Source organism: Meleagris gallopavo, chromosome 1, assembly GCF_000146605.3.
Source record: "Meleagris gallopavo isolate NT-WF06-2002-E0010 breed Aviagen turkey brand Nicholas breeding stock chromosome 1, Turkey_5.1, whole genome shotgun sequence".
NCBI classification, from domain to species: domain Eukaryota; kingdom Metazoa; phylum Chordata; class Aves; order Galliformes; family Phasianidae; genus Meleagris; species Meleagris gallopavo.
The window spans coordinates 185,190,344-185,214,742 of record NC_015011.2 but is presented as its reverse complement, the minus strand read 5'-3'; the positions used below and the strand labels follow the sequence as shown (position 1 = coordinate 185,214,742).

The 24,399-nt window shown below is 36.5% G+C and overlaps 1 protein-coding gene across 1 annotated transcript; it reads right to left on the bottom strand.

Moving 5' to 3' along the window:
- Positions 1–244: 244 nt before the first annotated feature.
- Positions 245–1,180, bottom strand: LOC104909416 (taste receptor type 2 member 40-like). Its single transcript, XM_010706222.1, has one exon. The coding sequence runs from the start codon at positions 1,178–1,180 to the stop codon at positions 245–247; it is 936 nt and encodes a 311-aa protein (XP_010704524.1).
- Between the last annotated feature and the right edge of the window lie 23,219 nt (positions 1,181–24,399).

Here is a 24,399-nt window from a genome sequence, read left to right as displayed (position 1 = left end):
CTTCTTATTCCTCTTTATTAAATTGAATTGTGAGAGAGCAATATTTGTATAGAAAGAAAAAAAGAAAAAGATAAAAAGGCATGTTATTTCAGATGTTATGAAATGTTAGGGAGGTTTAGAAACAGAAATCCCTTGATGTTTAACATATTTGACCAAGAACAAATTAGGTGAAACAATAAGTTCATAAGATCTTGATTCCATGTCTGTAACTTGAGCATGCTTTTCCTAAGCTGTAGTACAGGGCTTAGAGTTTCACATTTTCCAAATGACACATAAAATGTTGGCAAAGCATCCTGAATGCCAGTTTCAGCTTTGAATTAACTATGATCAGGATAATAGAGTGTATTGAAGGATATGCTCCAGTTACAACTAAAGATACTGCAACCTTCACAAAATCTTTGCTTTGAGAAGTTGACAAAGTCAAAAGAATTTGAGCTACAAAACTGGAAATATATAGGATCAGGAAAGAAATAATGGATTTGATAGCAATTAGGTGAACATCTATCAAAGGATCCCTGAAGCTATCTACATAACATTGCATTTTCTTGGTGTGTTTCCACAAAGAATTAATTAATAGTCCTGAAGTTATTATAGATAGTACCAGAGGAAAAAAGCAACCTGTAAAGTAAAGAAGAAGCAGATACAAATGTGAACTATCCCAGCCACTGATATGTGTTGTGCTATTGTCTCCACAGTTCCCCGTTGACCTGCAGAGGTAGGTGTTGGGTGTAATCCATAATAAGGGAAATGAAGTTACAGAAGAGATTAACAGTGATCCTAGAAGCAGCCATGGGATCATCGCAGTTATTCTGAGCTTGATTTGTAGCAACAACCATTGTGTGACATTGATTATTTTAACACAGTAGAGGACATAGAGCCAAGTACTGAACCACAAACTGGCATGGTTTACAAACATCCATATAGCACCAAAAGTTTTGTACACGGAAGCCAACTTAAACACATCTGTAAAGTAGAGACTGTGAATGTACATCATTACAGTCACCTGCAAAATAAATCTTGATGTGCTCAGGAAGATGAGGATCATATCAGCTGCAGATATTCTTTTGCTTTTGATCCAGTTAATGCTATTAACAGCAGTAATAAATCCATTTCCCATAAATCCAACAACAACTTCAACAGCAACAACGCACATTGAAACGATGAGAACTGGTGGTAACATCTTGTTGCTCTGGTCGCTTCTGCCTGTTTAACTTGTGGAGCTGTGCAAGAAGATGAGCAGACCACACAGTATATGACTAGCTCCCAGACTGCTCACTTTATATCTAAGAAGAAAAACACATCTGGAATTGATAGCAGAAAATGATTGCTGGGATTGTTCCTGAGTTTGCAAATTAGAGAAGGACTTAGCAATTAATTCTAACCTTTCACATACAAAAGATTTGCCTACATTTTTCATTAGGAATATGAGGTAGTCAGCTGTATTAACCTTCCAATTTTTATCCTATTATATTCTACCTAGCATGACAGAAGGCTCTATGACTCCGTGGTTTGAACGTACCTGGCAATGTGGAAGGGATGTATCACACAACCCACCAGAGGCAGCAGCTTGTTAGGAGATAACAAGAGATTACTAATCCACAGACTCATTAATTCAATCTACAAAAGTAATCATAAAGCCATAGAATTATTTGAGTTGAAAAGCCCCTTAATTTTTATCTAGTCTAACTCCCTTGCAATTAACAGGGACATTTATAGCTAAATCAGGTAATGTTGGAACAGTAATATTGTGAAGAAATGCTTTCATGAATTATAGACTATGAAGGAATAAAGAAAGACTTTGACAACAGAGTAGGAAGCATCTGAAATCATCTGGCTACTGGAAAAGTACTTGAAGTTTTTAGACAATAAATTATTTATTGTTTTTTGAAGAGAAGTTTGTTCTGAAGTCCATTTCTCAACAAAGTAAAATGACTCAACATGAAAGACAGACCAAGCTTCTAATCACAGTGAAATAAAACCTGCCAGCTGGATTTAATACTTGCCATTATGCCCAAGTTTCAAGTTTTTGATGAATTGTACAGCAGTGAAGTAGGTAATTTAAACTAGTGTAAGTACATATCTTCATCAATTTACTGAAATGAAAATCTTTTTATTTTTGTTTTCTGTCAGTACTTCAGTCATGTTGAATTTACACTAAAGCTTAGGTCCTACTTATCACAATAACAGAAAGGGAGGAGAGGCAAAGGGAGAGGAAAGAAGAGGAGAGGAGAGGAGAAGTGTAACTTGATCCTCTTTCATTTGTTTCTACTAGGAATGATTAACGATGAAAATGCATTGGAAAAGTCTGCCAAGGAAGTGATGGAGTCAACATCTCTGGAGGTTTTCAAGAATAGGCGTGACACTGAGGGATATGGTTTAGTGAACATGGTGGTGATGGAATAGTGGTTGGACTAGAAGATCTTGAAGGACTTTTCCAACCTTAATGATTCTATAATTCTATGAAAATAATGTTTTTTTTTAACTGAAAAATTTAGAATTAACTAATACTGGGATTGTAAGCTTCCTTGATTATTCAATTTTATAGTGAGAATACATTAAAAAGTACTTAGCAAAAAACCAAATAGAGATCAAAATTTTAAAGACATTTAAATAATATCATGTCATTGGATACAATGTGTCTCCACAAAGACAAGCTGTAATTTGAGGGGAACAAATATTGGAAAGAAGATACTCTATGAAGGAAGAACATAAAGGACTTTCATAGCCCAGATAGGGCATTAATGCCCTTTTGTAGACTCACTTTTGAGCTACAGAATTCGCAGTCACGATCAGAGCAGGTTTGATTGGCAAAGAAAGCGCAGAAGACCATACAACATATCAGAGTTCCTTGATTTATCCTCTGGAAAAGCAGTTTTTATGAACGCATAAAGGCATCTGAGCCACAGAGTGAAGCAGGCACTAGTAATTCTTAAAAAGTTATAGAACAATATTAGCATGACACAAACACAAACAGTAAATTCTGGAGAGGAGAGTCAGAATTTACATGACTTTTCTTGCAAGATGAATCTCACCATATTCAGAGAAAGCAGGCAGGTTCAGTTCACTGGGTAACAGCTTTCCCCTTTTGATTCATGCATTCCAATTAACAACTGTAATAAATACTCTTTCTACAATCCCTACAATGATTTTAATTGTTGAAGTAGTTAGAGAGATTATTAAAGCACAGCGAACAGTTTTTGGCTCTTGTAAAACATTGCCTATTCTGCTCATTCAGAAATCCACAAAATACCAATTAACTGTTATCTGGTTAATCTTTCAGCCTTTTACTGTGTGCAAGAAGCATATGAACACGACACTAGAAGATTTATTCCTGTTATTGTTCAGGATGATGTGTATCTTGGAAATGTTTCTGATGAACCATCCAACTACAGTCAATGTTTCACAATTTTTAGTGAGAAGTAATTGTCTATAGCTGAACTGGGGATAGGAAAATTAGAATGTGTTTAACGGGACTGTCATTTTTGCATAATGTTTCTGGTATTTTTTGAAGTGAGAGCTTTGATTTTAGTGTGACAGGACAGTTGCTCAAACTATCACCAACCTTCCAAATGCTCACTAACCTCTCTACTTCCTAACAGAAATGCCTTTTGATGCTCTGCATCAATCTAAACCTTGATTAAATTTCAAAAATCTAAAGATTTCTAAAGTGATAGGTTGTCATGGTTTTATGATTTTTGGTTATCAATATTCCACATCATAACATCATGTAGTGCACATTTAAAAACCGTATTTCTAAGAGCACAGTCCAAACACTTCTTGAGCTCTAGCAGATTTGATGTCATGCTCCCTGCCTTGGGCAGCCTGTTCCACATTCACCATTCTCTGATGAAGATCTTTCTAACTCCACCCTGAATCTCCCCTGATGCAACTCCATGCCATTCTCTCAGGTCCTATCACTGTCACCAGAGAGCAGAGCTCAGGTACTAGATCTTCATTACATATGTTCACTTTTAAATAATGAGCTCTTAAGCAAATGAGCTTCTTATAATCCACAATGAACTGTACATAATATTTATAGCACTGGTTTAAGACACTGATGTACTTATTACTAATAGCAAAACGAATAATAATGATAATAAAAATAAGCGGAAAAGAATACTTCTTGTAGAAGATGAAGAAATAGTTTTGCAAAACTTGCAAAAAGTATACATATAAGTCATCTGGGTTTAGACACTTGCCCAGAAACTCAATATTCCTGGCTCTCTTAATGTAAATATGGTTAGTTGTGCTCATGACACTTTCTGAAAGTGTATCAAGGGTTCCTCAGATATTTACCAAGCTGTGGAAGGCTTGTGATCCTTAATAAAACATCCTGTATCTGTTAAACAACAATAAATCACACTGCCATTTAACACCTCAATGACTTTATATTGCACAGAGAAATAATGCTGTGAAATACAACAAAAACACATGACAAAGGGTGATAAAGTCTATTACCACTAATTTGCAAGTTGTCATGCTGCCGTCATTGTTGACCTGGAGATAACATACTGTTAATTTCAGTAAGATACTATTTGTTTTTTTTTTTGTTTTTTTTTTTTTCAGAAGGTCAAAATGGAAGACTGATCAGATGCAGGTAGTGGAAGGAGTCCTTCAAAGTAAGGGTCAAAAAGATCGAGCAATGTCACACAGATGAAAAAAAGGAGTAACTAAAATTTTAAAATATACACCAGAAGAAAGGAAAAGGAGACTGAAATAAACTACTGGCTGTAATCAGTCGCTCTTTGCCATGATGGAAAAGAGTCTAATACAAGCATTAATTTACGCAATTAGTTTTTGTAAGGATGAGTCAAGACAGCATTTGTAAAGATGAGTTTGTGCTTGATACCAAATAAAGTACGAAAAAATATGTGTTTACTTCCTGAGTAACTGGATACCACCTGCTTCACTCATTCGTATTCCTTCCTCTCATTCCCCTCTAGTTTGTGTTTTTACCTTCAACATATCAGCAATTGGTTTAATTCCCTTCAAAATCCACTTTTCCCAAGAGTCTTACTAAAACCTTGCCCTATATCACAGTGTAAGACACAATAGGACCACTCATGTATCCCCTATCTAAATTCAATTTACAAATGAAATAGCTGCTAGGCGATGCTTATGTCCTCTTATAACCCATATGCTTTCCTACCAGTAAGGAAGTTGGGAATGCATGTGAGGTTGGGAGGGTGTTGGGATGGCATAGATCCAGGACAGATGTCTAAAGGGTTATTATATGCTATATGTTGTCATGTTAGTAGTAAAATCTGGGAACAGAAGGCTAAATTTTTGGAGTTACAGTTTTTGTCTTCCCAGGTAGCCATTATATAAGTTTAAACCATAGTTTTCCTGAAAATGGCTGAATAACTGCCTGCCATTGGGAAGGAGTGAATGAATTCCATGTTTTCCTTTTTGTTGTACGCATAGCTTTTTCTTTTCCTATTGAAGGATGAGAAGGGTCCCATAGTAAAAGAGTAAAAGGTGAGAAATAGGCTTACTTGGGTTACATAGTTTGATTCTGTACGTCACTGTTGAACTGTCTTTATCCCACCAGTGAGTTTTTCACTCTTATTCTTTCAATTTTTCTCCTATTCCACAATGAGGGAGTAAGCAAGTTCGACAGGTCTTAGCTGTTGTGGAACTAACCCACAGCAGATCCTCAGTTTTCACTTTCAATGACAAGGTTTTTTTGTTTTTTTGTTTGTTTGTTTGTTTTTGCTCTTATTGAAATGAATATTGACTTCTTTGAATGAATGAATGATTTCAACTTCTTAGTTTGTCATCATCATGGAGTTTTCCCTTGCAAGATGATGAAAACTTGAAAAAATTCCAATGATCATATACAACATCTAGAAGAAAATGTTTAATTACATTAGTCAAAACATGCAAAGGATGCAATGACATTTTGAGCTTTGAAAAAGCCAATACAGAATCATCAGGAGAATTACAACCTAAAATTTATTTCTTGTTAAGCAAGGGAAGAAAGGATGAAGAGAAATCCTTTGTTGACTTGTGCTCAATATTCCCCTTTTTAGGCTACCAGTAATTAAGTTAAAGGTTAAATGTCTCAATCACAGGATACAATAAGTAAGTTACAATAAGTAGTAAGTAAGCCCCAAACTACTTTCTAGAGACATAATAAACCTTTTTTTCCCAAAACTGTGGAATTGTTAAGGTTGGAATAGTCCACTGAGATCATCTCGTGCAGCCATGAACCCATTCCCACCATGTCCACTAAACCATGCCCTTTAGTACAATGGTTCTAGAAAGAACACACAATTTAAGAAACAGTTTTGCAGCCCATTTGCAGAGAAGAGGGTGCTGATGATCTTGCGCACAGAAACATTCATTCACTGTTTTTCACAAACACATTACAAGATATTTTCTACATATTTTAGCGTCAATATTTTCTAATATGTACTTTCCAGGAGTCTATGGTTGATGTTCTTTTGTAGACCTCCACCAGCTCCCAGGTCTCTGTCAAGTTCTGTGGTATATCTGGCAGCCCTCTTCTGATGCCTAAAAAGTCCCATGGCCAGTGACACTAGATAACTATGTTTGGCCAATAAAAGACATTTCAGCACCCAGAAATAAATCACTTTCATTTTGTCACTGACTATGTTTGAACCCAGATGGACTGAGAAATCAGGAATTAGAAGATCTAAAACAACAACAAAAACCCAGAAAAAAAACAAAAACAAAAACATAAGAAATCCTCTCATGTAATCTGCATTAATTAATGTATTGGAGGAACAAAGCTTAACCACAACATGTTTTTTTGTTTGTTTCTTTCTTAGACTTCTTTTTCATAATGTTGTTTTTAAGATGTAATACACATCTTCAGAAATCTGTCCTCTGTTTTCAAATGTATGTGGAGTATAAATTTATCTCATGACAATATGATTTAAACCATTAATACCGGAAGACCAAAATCATCCTGGGCTGCATCAAAAGAGCTGTAGCCAGAAGGGGTGAGAAGTAATTCCCCCTTTCTACTCTGCCCTTGTGAGGTCCCATCTGGGGTACTGTGTCCAGGTCCGGGGCCCCCAGCACAAGAAAGGTCTGGAACCATTGGAGTGTGTCTAGAGAAGGGCCATGAAGATGCTCAGAGGGATGAAGCACCTCTCCTTTGAAAAGAATGTTTGAGTGAACTGGACTTATTTAGCCAGGAGAACAGGTTCCCTGGAGACTTCATTACAGCCTTCCAGTAGTTTGAAGGGAGCTTACAAGCAGGAAGTGTAGTAACTTTTTACATGGTGTAATAGTGATTAGACAAAGAGGAATGGCTTTCAAGTAAAAGAGGGAGATTTAGAGAAAAATTTTTACTCGACTGGCGAGGCACTGGAACAGGCTGCCCGAGAAGCTGTGAATACTCTATTCTTAGAAGCATTTAAGGCCAAGATGGATGGGGCCCTGGGCAGCCTGACCTGGTGGGTGGCAACCAGTCAGGGGGTTTGGATCTTGATGATCTTTCAGGTCTCTTCCAACCTAAGTCATTATATGATTCTATGATTCTGTGATTCTGTGATTTAATAATATATCATTTTCATTTAAAAAATGATCTTTGTAGTTTTTTATGGAATTCTTCTATACTATTTGTAAGCAATACTTGAAATTCAATAAATTAGGATCTCTGTCTTTCCTGTTGCAATGAAACCATCAAATGAAACAGTGAGAACAATTTTACACAGTGATCCCATTAAGATTGTATTGTCAAAGTCATCGCACTGGTAATTTTAAATATGTAGCTTTTTAATTATCAAATTTTAAGTGCTCACTTTTGTCACCTGCATATTTTTCAAACCTATGTGCCTTTTAATGCATGAAGAGCATATAAGTATTGCAACCATAATACCATTTGCAGGTCCCCATTATTTCAGTACTGTTAGTATCAGCCTTTCAGGTACATAATTCTGTATCCACTTATGTTTGTATAACTACTGTGCCATTTTGACAGACGACTGCAATGCAAATCCCTTTGTCAATACTCCAACCACCTGTGATGCAAATTTAGATTAATCCTGATTTTCACTGCTTACTTACACTTTTTCGGTAACATAAGCGACACATGTCACAGCAAATCCTACTCACCTTGAAAGTCTGCAATATATTTGACACTGTTTCTAGGAGATAGAAAATGTTATCTGTTCGGAAAGATCTCTCCATATGTCTATTCATAATCTTTATAAATAGAGGAAAAGCCTGTAGTTTGACAACTTTTTCCCAATATAATGTATTTAAGTAAAAGTGTCTGTAGAGTTCCAAAGTCCTGGCTTTTTAAGTCCAGATTCCCAACCATGAAGAAAATTAATGAAAAATCTACAGTTCAATGTCTCATTTATTTTGCAGTAACTCAGTGTTAAATGGGTGCAGGCATAGCTTGGGTAGACAGTGCAATGAAATCCATTACCGACATGCCTGACTCCATATATTACTTCTCAATATCCTATCAGCTCTTTAACTTTGCATTAATGAAATGTTACTTGCTGTGATTACTACATCAAGGAGGGAATGATGCATGAAATAAAAAAAACTGTCAAATCTTGAGAAAATGCTCAAGACAATGACACATGCCTGCTTGCTCTCTGCAATGGAATGATATTCTTCTCAAGTGGGAAGCATTGAGACAAATCATAGAATCATAGAATCACTAAGGTTGCAAAGACGACAGAGATCATCTAGTCCAACCATCAACCCATCCCCACCATGCCTACTAAACCATGTTCCTCAGTGCTACATATCTATGTTTCTTGAAAGTTTTCAGGGGCAGTGACTCCATCAGCAACCTGGGCAGCCTCTTCCAATACTCCTACCAGTCTTTCAGAGAATAAATTGTTCTTAATTTCCAACCTGAATGATGGTCACTATGAGGGATGGATATTAAGCATACTCAGAATAATAGAAAAAGAAAAAAAGTTATGCAGTTTTTCCTATGATTTAAGTTAAAATAAAAGGAACATAAGGCCAGTTCATCCTGGTTTGAATTTCTAGAAAGGGAATATTCTGGGACAGTTGAAGGCAGGCTTTCATAAAATGAAGTATCCACTAAATTCCTTCATGCGATAAAGACAAAAAATTGTGGAATTATGCAATATCTGTTTCATGGAATAGGTTTCAACTGAGGTTGAAAAATTTACTGTATTTTCTAGTGCAGTAAATAGGTGGCATCAAATGAAACGAGTTAAAAGAAAACAAAAGGTGATATTTCACATAACACATAGAAAGTTACAGAAATCCTTGTCAGAAGACACCACCAGTGCTAAAAGTCTGAATGGTTTCAAAGGGTTAACTTAGATGCTCATTGGAAAGAAATCAATTGGTTCTTACTTAAATGCATAAAACCCATTTCTGGTTCACAAAGTCCCTAAACTATGAAAGTTTATTGCCTGGGAGAACAGCAGGAGAAAATATCATGTGTGTTTATCCAATCTATGTAACCTCCCAAAGCACTTATTCTCTGTTTCTGACAAGGAAGTCACTGGAAGTCACTGCACAGATGGACCTTTTTTTCTACCTAGTGTGAATGAATTAATGTTAGTGAGTTACGATACATTACGAGGTCTCTCTGTTTAGTATGTTTTATGAACAACAGTAATTCTCTCATGGTTTTGAATATGTTCAGCCACAAAATACAGCCCCATGCCACAGCTATAATTATTTGTAGTAGTAATGTACCTGGATCCCAAAAAAGAACTGTAAAAAAGTTGTAAATACATGCACAGCCAAAAGAGCAGTTTTGTCCCCGAGTAATGTAATTTCCAATCAAAATTATATTTGGATACAGAAAGACCTCCCAAAAAGAAAAAAAGAAGACTATGCAGAGGAAAACTACCTAGGGGAGTTGGTCAACACTGGACTGAACTTGACTGAGCAGCAGTGTGTCCTGGTGATCCAAGAAGGCCAATGGCATCCTGGATGGTATCAGAAATAGTGCAGCCAACAGGAGCAGGGAAGTGATGTTCTCCCTGTACTCTGAGTCTGAGTACTCTGAGTACTCTGTACTCTGCTCTGGTAAGGCTGCACCTCAAGAGCTGTGTTCCATATTGCCTTCTACAACTACCTGAAAGGAGGTTGTGGTAAAGTGGGGGTCTCTCAAGTAACTAGAAATAGAACTGGAGGGAATGGCCTCAGGTTGTGCCAGGAGAGGTTCAGGTTGGATATTAGGAAACAATTATTTGCAGAAAGAGTGATAGCGTACTGAAAGACACCTTCTAGGGATATGGTTGATATGGTCCCTGGAGATTTCTAAGAACCGTGTAAATGTAACACTGAGGGACATGGTTTAGTGGGCATGGTGAGTATGGATTGAAGGTTGGATTAGATAATCTGGGAGGGTCTTTTCCATCATAATAATTCTATGATTCTGCAATTTTGCTGGTTTAGTAGGATTCATATTGGTATTTCTTTTCACAACTCTTTACTTCTTGTAATAAAGGAGAAGCCCAAATTCTCATTCATTTGTATCACTTTTACCTGACTAATACAGTAAAATACAGTGGAATTTTTCTTGTTTTACCGTGTTGTAGAAATGAGAATAAGGATCGTTATTTCAGAAATAACAACTAGTTACTCAGTTCACTCCCACTTTCAAATACATGCTATAACTCTTTTTATTGCAGATTTTTTTTTCCTTGAGTTGGATTCTGCTTCTATTTCCAATTATGTTCAAATATTTTGTATTTAACTTTACTATGTGTCTCTGACTCAATCCAAAACCATGACATTTGGCCTTCCCAAGAAGAAGCAGAACACTTAAAAAACCTTTCCATGATCTGTACTACAGATTTACTTGCAGTCAACATCAAATTTTCAACATTATTTTGCTTTCAGATGAGGAGAAAGGAGGAAACACCCTAAAAATACTGACAATCTAGAATATCAAAAAATAATGATTAGTTTTAATGAAAAGAATATAACATGGACATGTCTGATTTTCAAGATCTATTCAGTGAACATAGGTGATATATGAATGATTTATTAGTTTAAAGTGGAATAAGAGCATACTTCAGTGACAGAGGAAAGTGTAATATCTCCCCCATGGCAGAGAATGTGCCACCCTGCTCCCACCAGCTGCTGCTGGTTTGCTTCTGCCAGATCTTGTGCCCAGTGATCTCCATCACAAGTTTTTTTTTGCTTCCCTGAACTGACAGAAAACTAGCAAACCAGCACAAGTAAATGGTATTTTGCATGCACAGCAAATCAGCTCAGCTCAGTGAAAGCAGGAAGATGATCTCTGGAGGTAGTTCCCATATGGGGCAGGTGGAAGCAGAGTTATGGGGTCTAGGAGGAGAGAGGACAAAATCACAGAATCATAGAATCATAAATTAATTAAGGTTGGAAAAGATCTCTAAGATCATCTATTCCAACTATTCACCTACCACCAATATTACCGACATCCTTTAGTACAACATCTACATATTTCTTGAACGCTCTGTAAGGTTGTTCTGGATAAAATGGGTCTTTTCTGGCAAAATACTAGACTACATTGGCTGTGCCATACAAATAAAAACAAAAGCATTATTATACCAGATTGTAAGATAATCCTCATGGCATTTCTTTAGAAAAAAATCATACACTTAATAACTATTTTATCTTAGGTTCCCATGGGGTCCAGAGAAGTACTCTGGTATAGATCCAGTTCAGTCAAAGCCACCACGTTATTTTTGGTTATTTTGCTTTATGGCAAATCAGGTCTACTAAGCAGCTTAGGATAATATATTCATATATATTAGGCTAATATATTCATATATTCACATTTCAGATGAATTAAAAATAACTTATTCCTGTTTATAATCTTTAAAATTCTGTTAAGTCAGCAATCTCATATGCTAGATTCTTCTTTTAGCTATTCTACCATCAAAATTTGTCAAATAAAGAGTGCAATCTTATTTATACATTTATAAAACCAGATGTTTCACCAATTCAGTACCTGGATACTGGTTATTGTTTAATGCAATGCAGACATTATGTATCAGACATTATGGAAATACTTATGGAAATGTTTCCCCTTTTCTTCCTGTTACTCTTAAACAGATGTGAAGTGATTTAAGGGGTAACTTCACTCTGCGTACTGCGCTGAGGTTTGAATCTACTCAAAATTAATGGACTGAGCACTTCTAAACTTGTTTTGTGAAAGCTTAACTGCATTTCCAATGTCAGCTACAATTGTCACAAACCCAGAGGACTATTTGAAACTCATACAACCAGACCATTATATACATTTTTCCCCTTTCTCCACCTCAATAACAGAAGTGATTCCATCGTATCTTCTTTGCTCAGGAAGAACTCATGTCTGACTATATCATAGCTGGCATCTCTGATCGAATCACAGCAGCCACGTTCTCCTTTATTCCCTTCTTCCACTCCTCTCTCTCTGTCTTTGAATTTTCAATCTGATGACTAACAGCAACAAAACTTGATTTCTCATTCTGCTGTGCTTCGCCAGACTGCCTTGTTATTTTAAAGCCTCTCCTCCATATGGAGCCACACTGTAGTCCCAATATTTCAGTCTTCAACGGGAGCATCCATCCAGTTATCCGATATCACGTTGCCCTCTAGTGGCAACTACTTAGCTACTCTTGCTTCACTCCATACAGCTCTTACATGTTTTAATTTCTTTTCCTTCTGCATTTCCAGTTGGTTTGTGCTGTTTCATTATTTATTATAGATAGATGATAGATAGATAGATAGATAGATAGATAGATAGATAGATAGATAGATAGATAGATAGATAGATGATAGATAGATAGATAGATAGATGGATAGGTAGGTAGGTAGATAGATAGATAGATAGATAGATAGATAGATAGATAGATAGATACTAAAGGTGTTCATAAACTACCAGACACTAGAGGCAGAAAGCAGGAGGGAGTAGATGAATGCATCACTTGCAACTGCTGAAAGACTCACCGGGAATGCATTAGACTTGTGGCTTTACTTGAACAATAGAATAACAGAACCACAGAGATTGGAAAAGATGACTGAGATCATCCAGGCTAACCATCAACTCATCACCACCATGCTAACTATATCATATCCCTCAGCGCCACATCTCTTGATTCTTGAAGACCTCCAGGGACAAGGATTTCACCACCTCCCTGGGCAGTCTGTTCCAATGCCTCATTCAACTACTCATTCTGAGAATAAATTTTTCCTAATGTCCAACCTGGATCTCCCGTGGAGCAACTTGAGGCCATTACCTCTCCTCACCACATCTCTAGATATATACCTCTCCATCACAACCTCCTTTCAAGCAGTTGTAGAGAGTCATAAGGTCTCCACTAAACTTTCTCTTCTCGAGAATGAAAATAGCAGTTTCCTCAGCCACTTCCCGTAAAAACTGTGCTCCAAACCCTTCACAGTTTAATTTCTCTATTCTGGACAAAATCCAGAGCCTTGTTGTCTTTCTTGTAGTGATGGCCCCAAAACTGAACACAGTACTCAAGATACAGCATCACCAGAGCAGAGTACAGGGGAATAATCACACCTCTGTTCCTGCAGGCTGCACTATTTATGATAGAAGGTAGGATGCCATTGGTCCTCTTGGCTACCTGTCAACTAAAACCCCATATGCTTTTCCTCTGTGCAGCTTTTTAGCCATTCTGCCCCATGCCTGTACTGATGCATGAGATTGTTGTGACCCAAGTGCAGAACTCAGCACTTAGTCTTGTTAGACCACATACAATTGGTCTCAGCTCATCGATCCAGTCTATCCAGTTCATTTGAGTTCATCCAGAGCATTTATTCATCTGCATATTCATATAATTGGCCTTTTTGAAAGTGCAAAGATATATCCTACGTGCATGGGACATGCTGTGACAGTTTCTAATCACTACTCTTTCCACATGAAGAAATAATTACAATTTTTCTCTAAGATGAGCATCTCAGTTGTTTCATCCACTCAGTGATCCAATACAGCATAATTTTCAACATTAAGGTAATTGCCTTTGGTTTTGTTTTGTTTAATTTATTTTCCAAAGACACTAAAGCCCAGTCAGACTTCCAGAAGCCACACTATCAGTGCATTCATTCTGTTTGGACTACACAATCCCTTTGAAAACTAGTTATACGGAAGCTGAGCAGACTCCAGATCTGACAAACATGATGGGAAAGCCCAGGTAATTAACTAAATATGTTTTTGTTATCATAAGTGACTATTAAACACCCCCAAAACAGAGTCCACGCTATAAAAACACTATAAAAGCATTTTCATTCTCTTTGATTAATACTACTGCTACAAATATAGCAGCATTATATATTTATTCCAAACGGTACCATTCATTTAACAGGATAATATCTATTCTACCTTGGCTTGAACTCACTGTTTTCCTTCTCTTCTGCAATCTTTTTTTAGACTCAGTGCAATTTTAAAGTGCTTCATAAATTATCAGGCCATTGTGAGCATTACCAGAAATTAGTATACATGTTAACATGCCAATCCCATACTAATGAGGAATCAAAATGATGGGCAGCACATAAATTTCCAAATACTGAATAAAGTGGTGAATGAGGTGCCCCCAGATTCTCAGGAATAGGCTCTGGACCTTTTCATATGACCTAAAAAGCAAAATATATATATAAATAAGTATATATATATATATATATAATGAATTAAAAAGTCAAATTTCTTATTATCTGATTGTTTTGATATTCTGAGGGAAAATGATAGATATACTATCCAGTAAATACTTTGTAGTAAATACTGGAAGACTTGCTTGCATGTACTATTAAGCTGAAGACACCATCTGATACAAATGGGTAGTATCCATTTCTGTCACTAGAGGACAAGGAAAAGCTCCTTTGCATACGTGTCCTTGAAATATGTTTACAGTGTGTTCGTTAAGCAAAGTTTGCCCAGAATATAGAATGAGTTCATACACAGCCTTTCTGCTCCTTTCTACTTGTCTTCATTACGGTGCTAACATCACCTCTCAGTAATCCAATCAGCCTTCTGGTTTCAGAAATCTAATAAGCTACTCTAATGTTTCTAAGATAAAAGGTACTAATTGCAGCACTGATAAAGATATGCAACTGAAAACAACAAAAGCAGCTGCTAATTTCTGAGTCTGATGGCGAGCTGCATGCCATTATTTTCTCCATGGTGACACTTCCTGCTGCTCCTGAAGGAGGTGCCACATGGAGTGGCCTAAGATACTATCAGAGAATGGCACCACTCCACATGGATCTGACCAGACAACTGGTTCTGTATTTTGCAATCAGCAGACCATCTTTCTTGGAAGAAAACTGGATAGTGCCTACAGCAGGGAAACAAAACAGTGCCAGACTCCTTCCTGGAAGGCAGAAAAACGTTTTCACAAACATAGGAATTAATATGGAGGTTTTGTAGAACTGGAACTTAGGCTGATTTGTTTTCCCAAACAGATTCATCCATCTTTAATCAGCAACGCCAGCTGTCCCTGCTGGGAAAGTCTGCATCTCTTTTTCTGCTTGTCCCCGGCTGTGCTGAGCCAGCATTTCCAAAAGTAATTACCTCACCAAAGTGCAGTTGAACACACAGAAATACTACAAATTGCTAATTTGGTGCCAGCTACGCTGATTCACCAAGCTGAAAGTGCAGGTTCAGCTCAACAAAAGTCACAAAAGAACTTCAGCAAGAAGGACAGGTTGCTTCGCAGCTGGATGGGAAGGGATGACTGGCTGCTGATGGAATACAGATCCAAGGCATTGTCTCAAGCTGCACATTTGAGAAGTGCTATATAAAAGAGAGCAAGCCTTGCATATGCATGTGTGTGTACACCAAGAGAATGATAGCTAGATAGCTATGGTTAGCAGGGTCATGTGGAATAGACTAAGCAGCTGAACAACAAATGCATTTCTTTACTTCAAAGTACTTTTAGTGGCAATGCTCTAACATTTCATGTTCCTGAGATAAACTGATTTGCTGTCAGCAGTCTTGATTTTTATATTCTAAAGTTGTGATTATAGTAGAGTAAGAAAGTAGTTCACGATGCTAAAATCAAATTACAGTATAAACAAATGGTTTGTAATCATGAAATTGAAATACTGTCTCCTTTTGGCAACACCTTACCATTACTAGATGTCACCCTTTGCTATAAAGTTGCAAGTCTTCCATTGTAAGTGATAAAAATATAAGCCCACTCACAGTGACTTCACAGCTACTCCTCTGTTATTCATCTTGAATATTAAAATAAACATAGTCCATAGGTGAAGTACTATTGATGTGTAGTCTTTGCCTAACATGCTAAGATACACTGCCTTTCATCTTGAAGGATCTCATAGTGCAGTACTGTCTATTATGGAAATTGCTTATTCTCCACTGAAACTCAACTGTCACTGAGAAAAAATAGCATTAGTTAATTCATTCTACCCATAGCTCTGTGTGAGCCACATGAAGATATTCTAATCTTGTCTTTTATCAGTGCTGTCTGTACATCATTATTTTTTTAAGATTGAGCTTTGTAAGCACTAATTCCTTATGCAAAATCTCATAACCTTAGAGTGAGTTATTCTGTATTTCTTATTACTAGCATCTTTCCAGCATTTAAATATGGTCAATAATTGCAGACTGTGGCTTGACAGTCTATCTAAAGCGATGAAAGGGGAGTACAATAGTAAAAGGAATCTCTGTCATTAACACATTTGTACAGTTTTGCTTTTGCATTCATTTTGTCCATTAAATTAATATTGAAGTCTGTTTAGTTGAATACCTCCATAATAATATTCAAGAGTCTTCTGGGAGCAGTCCTGCAGTGAAAATGCTCTGGAGCCATTCCAGTTATACAATAGCTGACAGCCAGTTTATCCAATCCTTTGCATCTGCATGGTGGGATTTACGTATCTATAAAATGAGCATATTACTCTACAAAATCATTTTGTCTAGGTGAAACAACTAAATAAGCTGAAAAAAAAACCCAAAACCCAAAGTCTATTGAGCGTCCCAACTTATTGCAATTCATTAATATGCATTTATATGCATTAATGCATATAAAGGCAATTTTGCTTTCATCTGACTTCAAAGAATATCATTAATCTCAATATCATTAATCTCAATGGGAAATTGGCAGTATTGCCAATGAGGTTTATAGGGCCACAGAAGGGATGTATGTTGAATCAAATTCTGTCTCAGAAACATGATAGTACCATCTACACTTCTTTCTATTGTGTAAGCACGATCTGTGTAGTTATTATCACCTCACAGAGTCTCATGTTCCACATTGTGAAATTTGCATGAAAACAACAGCTGTCCAACAACAGTAATTGCAAGAAAGTACTGGGGTTAAAATAGGCAACTATGAATTCTCCTGGGTAAAATTGGCAAATTCATCAGAATTAGTTTCTGCATGACCAGATGAGATAGTATCATACTATGAGCATGTGGATCCTCTAAGTACTATAAAAGTTAACATTAATTAAAATGCTTATTTTCCATCTGTACTTTGGAATCCATTTCTATCCAGTCTGCTCTATGTGTGCATTCCTGCAGAAACTTTGCAATCCGGGCATTTCTGTTAAGATTTCCTTTTCAGTGGAAGAATGGCACAGTCAGGAACAGAGGAGAGAGAACCAAACCATAACTATGTTTGCCACTTTTCATGCCTCCAAACAAATTATCTGGAGAATCACAGAATGGCCAGGGTTGGAAGGGACCTCAAGGATCATGAATCTCCAACCCCCCTGCCACATGTAGGGCTACCAACCTCCACATTTAATACTGAACCATTTTCCCTCGTCCTGCAGTTGTCAACCCTTTCAAAGAGTTAATTCCCCTCCTGTTTGTAGGCTCCTTTATCTCAAGAACCACTGAACTCTTGGCAGTGACCATTGAGATTGCTTTGTGCATATGATCTGCCATCAGAGGAAACCATCCTTGGCATTCCCAGAAGAGTAAGAACAGGGACAGAGAAAAAAGGTGCATACAAACAGACCCTTGAAGCCATTCCCTATTGCTCTGCATTTGTGGTAATATCTTAAAGAAAAAGACAGATGTGGCCAGATAAGCCTGGATTTCTTTCATCACACCGTTAGTACATAATTATTTGTTAAAATTTGCACAACTTATAATACTTACATGCTTATAATTTCTGAGTTTTCTAGTGGGGCAGGATTTAAACATAACGTTAAAATATAATGCATTGAGCAGGATGTTGGAAGATGAAGGATGCAAGTGGCAGCAGCTCAAAATGGGCATTTAATAGCAACTACAAAAATTTGGACTGTTACATCTGCTAATCCTTTTATACTACATTCTGCATCTGCTATTGTTTCATGATGCATACTGAATAATCTATCCCTTTCTCTCAATGTTTTTCTCATTATAATTTTATTTTATATTACATTACATATACTACATTTCCTATTTTCTAATACTGCAAAATCATTTCAATAATAATTTTCAGAGAGTTCAATGGTCCAGACCACCCTGAGCACCAACACCTGTACTCCCTATTTGAGCCTAAATTCAAGTCGTCACCTTTCCTTGTTGGAATAATTGGAGTATTCCAAAAAAAAAAAAAAACAATGAATCCTTGTATGTTCCTGGTATGGCCATTGGAATGACAGATACAATGAGTGCATGTGACCATAAGTGCCAGGCTACTCCTTCTGGCAGAGAAACACATCTGGAGGCTACTCTTGATTGGAATCCATACTTGTAGCAGTTCTTGTGACCTGCAGAGGCTACAAGTATTGCTGCAGGAGTCTACATATGATGTCAAGGCTATTCTGGATAAACTGCAAACAATACTTAAGGTACAGTAGTGAAGTTGGATGCAATACAAGTGTTGCACAAAAACAGTACCTGAAAAAAGATTCTGCATTCAGATGACTGACTAAACTTGATGTTACTTTTTTCATCTAAATCTTAGTAGCTAAGTATGTGCATACTACTAGAGGTAAGACAAATCAGGTCAGGTCTCTATCACTGGAAGAGCAGTATCACAAGGTGCTCAAGTGAATCTTGCCCTTCTGGAACTGCTGTACTTCTTGACACATAAACAATATAACAGAATGTTGGTCTGACGGCTCTCACACAATGTCACATGAAGCAGTTTGCATCAAATAGCCAGACCTCCACCAAGCACATTTGGTCAGTGCCTTTTTAAACTGGAAATAAACAAACAAACAAACAAACAAATAAATAAATGTATATTAATTCTCAAAACACTTTAAAAGCCCCTACAATCAGTAGCACTTCTGTCTCCGACTGAAATTTAATAAACAAAATTTGTTTAAAACCCATCCCAACTAAAATATTTTATTTCAGAATTTTCTAATCCTTCCTGTTTCACATAGTCCTGATTTCTCATACGTTTTCATTGTTCCTCTCTAGTACAATAAAAAATGTGATAGTTAAGATCTCTTGCTAACTCAGCAGCTAGTCTGTAATTTCAGTGAGCCTTATGCATCTGTCTCCTAGGGCTCAAACTAATTTATCTTTCACTCAGCATCAAGGGGAAAAAACCCAGACCAAGTGAGCACAATCAATCCCAATAAAAGTCTTTATCATTATCATTATTTTATCATTGTTTACTTCAGGCAGCTAGCACTTGAACCACAGCTATGATCCTTGATGCCAAAGGCTGACACAGCTCTAGCAAGCACCAAGATGCTCAGTATCTGTGCCAGCTATGAATGATACATGTACAAAGAGTAAGGTTTACTGTGAGCAATGTTAAAGAAGGTTTTGATCATCTGATCAAAGAGTGCTGTAAATCAACTTGCACTTTAATGTAGTGAATACAAAGTTTTGTTCCTTCACAAATGGAATTGACTTGCTTTATGTAGGGCAAAGCTGTTTATAACACACACTGCACTGTTTGAATTGCCATTTTGTACTCTGTGCTGGGATGTTTTAAAACAGTGAAAAAAAAAACACTTGAAAATTTAAATATATTTTAAAAAAACATTTGAAGTAGGAGCGATCTATGTGTTGTAGATGCTTAGATAGCAATAAAAAGTATGTATTTCTTCAAGTAAATCATTAAGTTTTGTATTTAATAGGATATATTTTCTCACTGACCTTGAACTGAGTAATCAAAAGAGATTTTGAATTTTTTGCACACTGTGACTTCTACAACTCAGATAGAAGACCATTTATTCACCTCAAGATTTCTAAGAAAAGTGCATCTTGCCTCCGCTGATAATCTAGGTCAAGGCAAATGTTGTTTTCTGTGGTAGACTTCTTAGATGTTTTTGCAGGAATTTGATACTACAAATGCCTCTCCATGTTGACTACAGGAGGAGTTTATAGTGACCAGCATAAAGAAAGCTGCCACAAAGTGCATGATCTTGGCTTTTAATATAGCCAGGTGCGATGAGTATCAAAGAATGAGAGATGGTACTCTCCTGGAGTTGATAGTGCTCTGCTCTGGGTTGCCTAGGACTAACTACCAGAGTCTTCTATTTCTTTAGTGCAGCGTTTAGCATGGGACAATTCACCTATGCACTTGCAGAGGAATTTAATATTGAAGAAGACCTACACATCCAAGTTTTTAATATCAATTATAATGCTCAGAGTGCTGTGTTTGCAAAGAGAGGTTGAGGGAGCTGGGCTTGTCCAACCTGGAGAAGTCTCTGACGAGACCTTGTTGTGATCCTTCAGTATTTCAGAGAAGCTTGTAAACAGGAGAGGAACAGACTTCTGACACAGTCTAATAGAGATAGATGAGGGGGAATGGATTTAAACTAAAAGAGTGGAAATTTAGATTAGCTATTAGGAGGAGATTCTTTACTCAGAGAGTGATGAGGTGTGGCATAGACTGCCCAGAGATATTGTGGAGACCCCATCCCAAGAGGAGCTCAAGACCAGTTTGGATGGGGCCCTGGGCAGCCTGATCTGAAGCAGGGCAGCAAGCCCATGGAGGGGACTGGAACTTGCTGGTCTTTAAGGTCCCTTCCAACCCAAGCTCTATGATTTTATGATACCTATAATGAATAATAAGCTAAATAAAGTCTAAACGTGATGCCTAATGGTCACGTGTGTCCTGCTTGTCTCATCTGATTTGAATCCTAATACAAATCCTAATACAAAACAAAACGCAGTCATGACCCATGACAGAAAAACCATGTTTAGAATCTTTACACAGATCATCTCTTTACTCCATAGTAAGACAGCTGTGTATGCAGTACAAGGTGCAAGGATTTAGTTTACAGTGTTATGACAAAGGTCTGGTCTCAGCCTATGTATGAATTATCAAGAGCTATTACAATGCATTTCAGCTGCCTTACTATAATTCTAGCAGTGTCAGTACCTGTCAGAGCAATTGTCTGGAAAACCATAGCATAAAAAGCATTTTTTTGCTATTAATACAGCAAAAAAAGAGAAAAAAAAAATCAAGTGAATAACAAAAACTTCATAAACAGAATAGAGAAACAAAATATCAAGCAAAAGGAACAGAAAACTGATTTGGAAATTAAGAATGAAAATCAGTAAATCCCTTGACTGTACTTGAGCCCTTTTTTCTTTTTTTCTTTTTCAGCAGAGTTTTCTTTGATATTAAACTATCTTCAGATCACATACGTGAGAGTGAAATGAAACAGAAAAAAAGGTAACAAAAGATAAACTCATCTTAATATGTATTCTTGGAACAAGCTTTTCAAATTTTCATATTATTTCCATGTGTTACTTCTCCGTATGCTACTTCTAAACACTCAGAAAAGTTGGGTCATTTTCAAAATTTCAATAAATAAACAAATGCAAAGGAAAAAAAAGATGACAAAGACAGGCAAAAGTGAATATTATACAGATTAATTTATGTTGCTGTAGACTAATTTTACAACTGTATCTTTGACAGTCGCACTAGAATTTAGAATTTATATTTTTTTGTTAGTTGGGTAGTGATTTGAGGTGTTTCAGTGAAAAGAGGTCACATCACAGGAAGAGTCCATTCAGTTATGTAACTTCACCATATGCATTTGTATCTGCAGACTCTAAATCCCAACGTAAATCTTAATGTATCAGACCAAGGAAATAGAATCCATTTTGCTTAAAGTGTTTAAAAGCAAGTTCTGAGTAACATACTACAGCGTAGAACAAAAGATGTTGTACTTAGGAACAGAAATCAGTTCTTTTAGTACTGACTGTGCCTTTAAACACCTGCTAAAGTACATACAACTGGAGTTTCTCAGAAACCAAAATCCTGAGATTGAGTCTGAAGGTCTAGTCACCTTATATAATGCATAAGTAAACTGAATGTTAATGGTGTATTATTGATTTCATACCTAGCCTGGATTAGCTCCAGAGTTTCTTGACCTAATAATATTGGCCAAAAATAAAGTGTGAACCCAAGCCCTTAACAATACTTCATTAAGGATCCATTCCAGATGTTACTGAAGTCAGTGACTCACTCTTAAACTGGCTTTCAATAGTTGAGTCACATCTGAAACTACTGTATAGGATAAATATAGTAAGGAAAAACAAACAAACAAACAAACAAAAACAGGATAAAAAATTGCATTCATAGATCTTGCAAACATATCTGGTAATTCATCATTGTTCAGTGAAAATGTTTTCATTCAAAGTGTTGTGCTAACACAAGGATAATGCTGGTTGTACAGTTCACAGTCAGTTTCTAAAAAAAAAACCATGCTTAAAAGAATTTGGCCTATTTGAAATAATAGGAGAAAGAAAAAAGTTCTGTTTTTTTTTAATCAATTTTGTTTGTTTAGTTTCTCATTAGATTGAATTAATTAATTTAATATGAATCTGGAGATTATTTTATTAACAGATTTCTTTAGCTTTTTGGCTCATGAACAAGACTTCAATGCATTCTAGCAAAAGTTATATTAGACATATAATGACTATATATTATGAACTAAATGCAAAGTATAGAAAGTGATTCAGCTCAAGGCCTGGAGTGAATAAAAGCCTCTAATCCTTAAAAGACTGGTCCAAAATATTTTTCTATATATTAAACATAAACATTTTTTCATCTGATTGTTGGATGAGTGTTCATTAATAGATCTTTTTCTGTGTAGCTCATTTACTGTTCAGTATTGTGTATTTTGTAGACTCATATACATCATGTTGAGGTTTATGTATAAGGGAAATGAATGTTGACAAGAAAACATACATCCACAGAACTTTGGTCTCAAAGGATGTACAGATTGAATGCCATAAACATAAAGTAATTAACAACAAAGGAAAACAGTGGCCTCTTTTTTCTCATCCTTCTATCAGATGCTGATAAGAAGTAGGCAATGAATTCAGAGAACAAAGGCTCATTTAGAAAATGTCTTGGTACACATCATCTTGAGATTACAACTGGGACAAATCAATGCAGAGATACAGAAGAACAACTACAAGTTGGTCAAGTGGCCAATTTTTCTATAAATAGAGAAAATTAGCTAACATTGGGACTTTGAAAACGGCCTTGTGGCATTCAATACACAGAACACCTACTCCCTTTTTAAGAAAGTTGCTTTTCCTAGTCTTTTGGAAGAAAATTGCATAAAATGCCTTCCATTTCATTCATGTCAAAAATATAAAATATGTCAATTATGGAGGCTTGATGATGACTTCCCCAACCCTTCTGCATTATGGCAAAAAGTAAACAGTGAATCTTTGTTTGCTGGGAAGCATGAAAGAAAAATATCTGTAGCATCATATGCCCCGGGCTGGGCAGTACTGATGGTTGATTGGGTGATGTGTACTCTATATAATGTGATAAATCCTCTCCAATTTCTACCAAAATGTTGATACTGAAAGGATTTTTCCCTCTAAGTTGAAGTATCATTTGATGTTACTCCTGGCATAAAGCAGCTTAACCTCTCATTTTTCTCTATGTGACTAAAGGCATAAGGTAGCGTCTTGTAGACACTGCTCAATGATCTAGGAGCTTGAAAGTGCACACCATGAATAGAACTCGGCTCTAGAATCAGTGGCAGTGCAGTTATATCAGAGGACTGCACGTTAATGTTAAGATATCAAATATAAATCAAAGGCCAGAGTGTATTTGTATATACAACAAGCTTACATGACTGTTTCACATCTGGTCCAAAGGATAGTGTCTAGCAACACACAGACTGTTTTTGCTGATTCCTGAGAAAACAAGACATTCACTTCAGACCTGTACGTTTCAATTTATGTCTAGAAACACTTAAAGTACATTATAAAAACGGTTAACATGTGAAACTTCCAGGAAAATAAACATGAATATTATAGAACTAATGATATATCACTTCTGATTAACAACTAACAAACATACCTTTAAAACAATTACCGAGCACACAAACTAATATATGCAGAACACAACATTATCTACTACAGCTGAGCTGAAAGTAATGTCTTCCATTTTATTATGTTGTGTTGGTGATATGACAGTAGAGGTTGAATCTACTGTTTCATTTTGTTTCCATGCAACAGATGGCAGCAGAGGGGCAGTCTGATGAAGTGGCATCTGACATGGAAGTGCGTATGGAACA

What these genes read in the sequence shown, in the direction of transcription:
- LOC104909416 (XM_010706222.1), bottom strand. Translation starts at nt 1,180, where the DNA reads ATGTTACCACCAGTTCTCATCGTTTCAATGTGCGTTGTTGCTGTTGAA.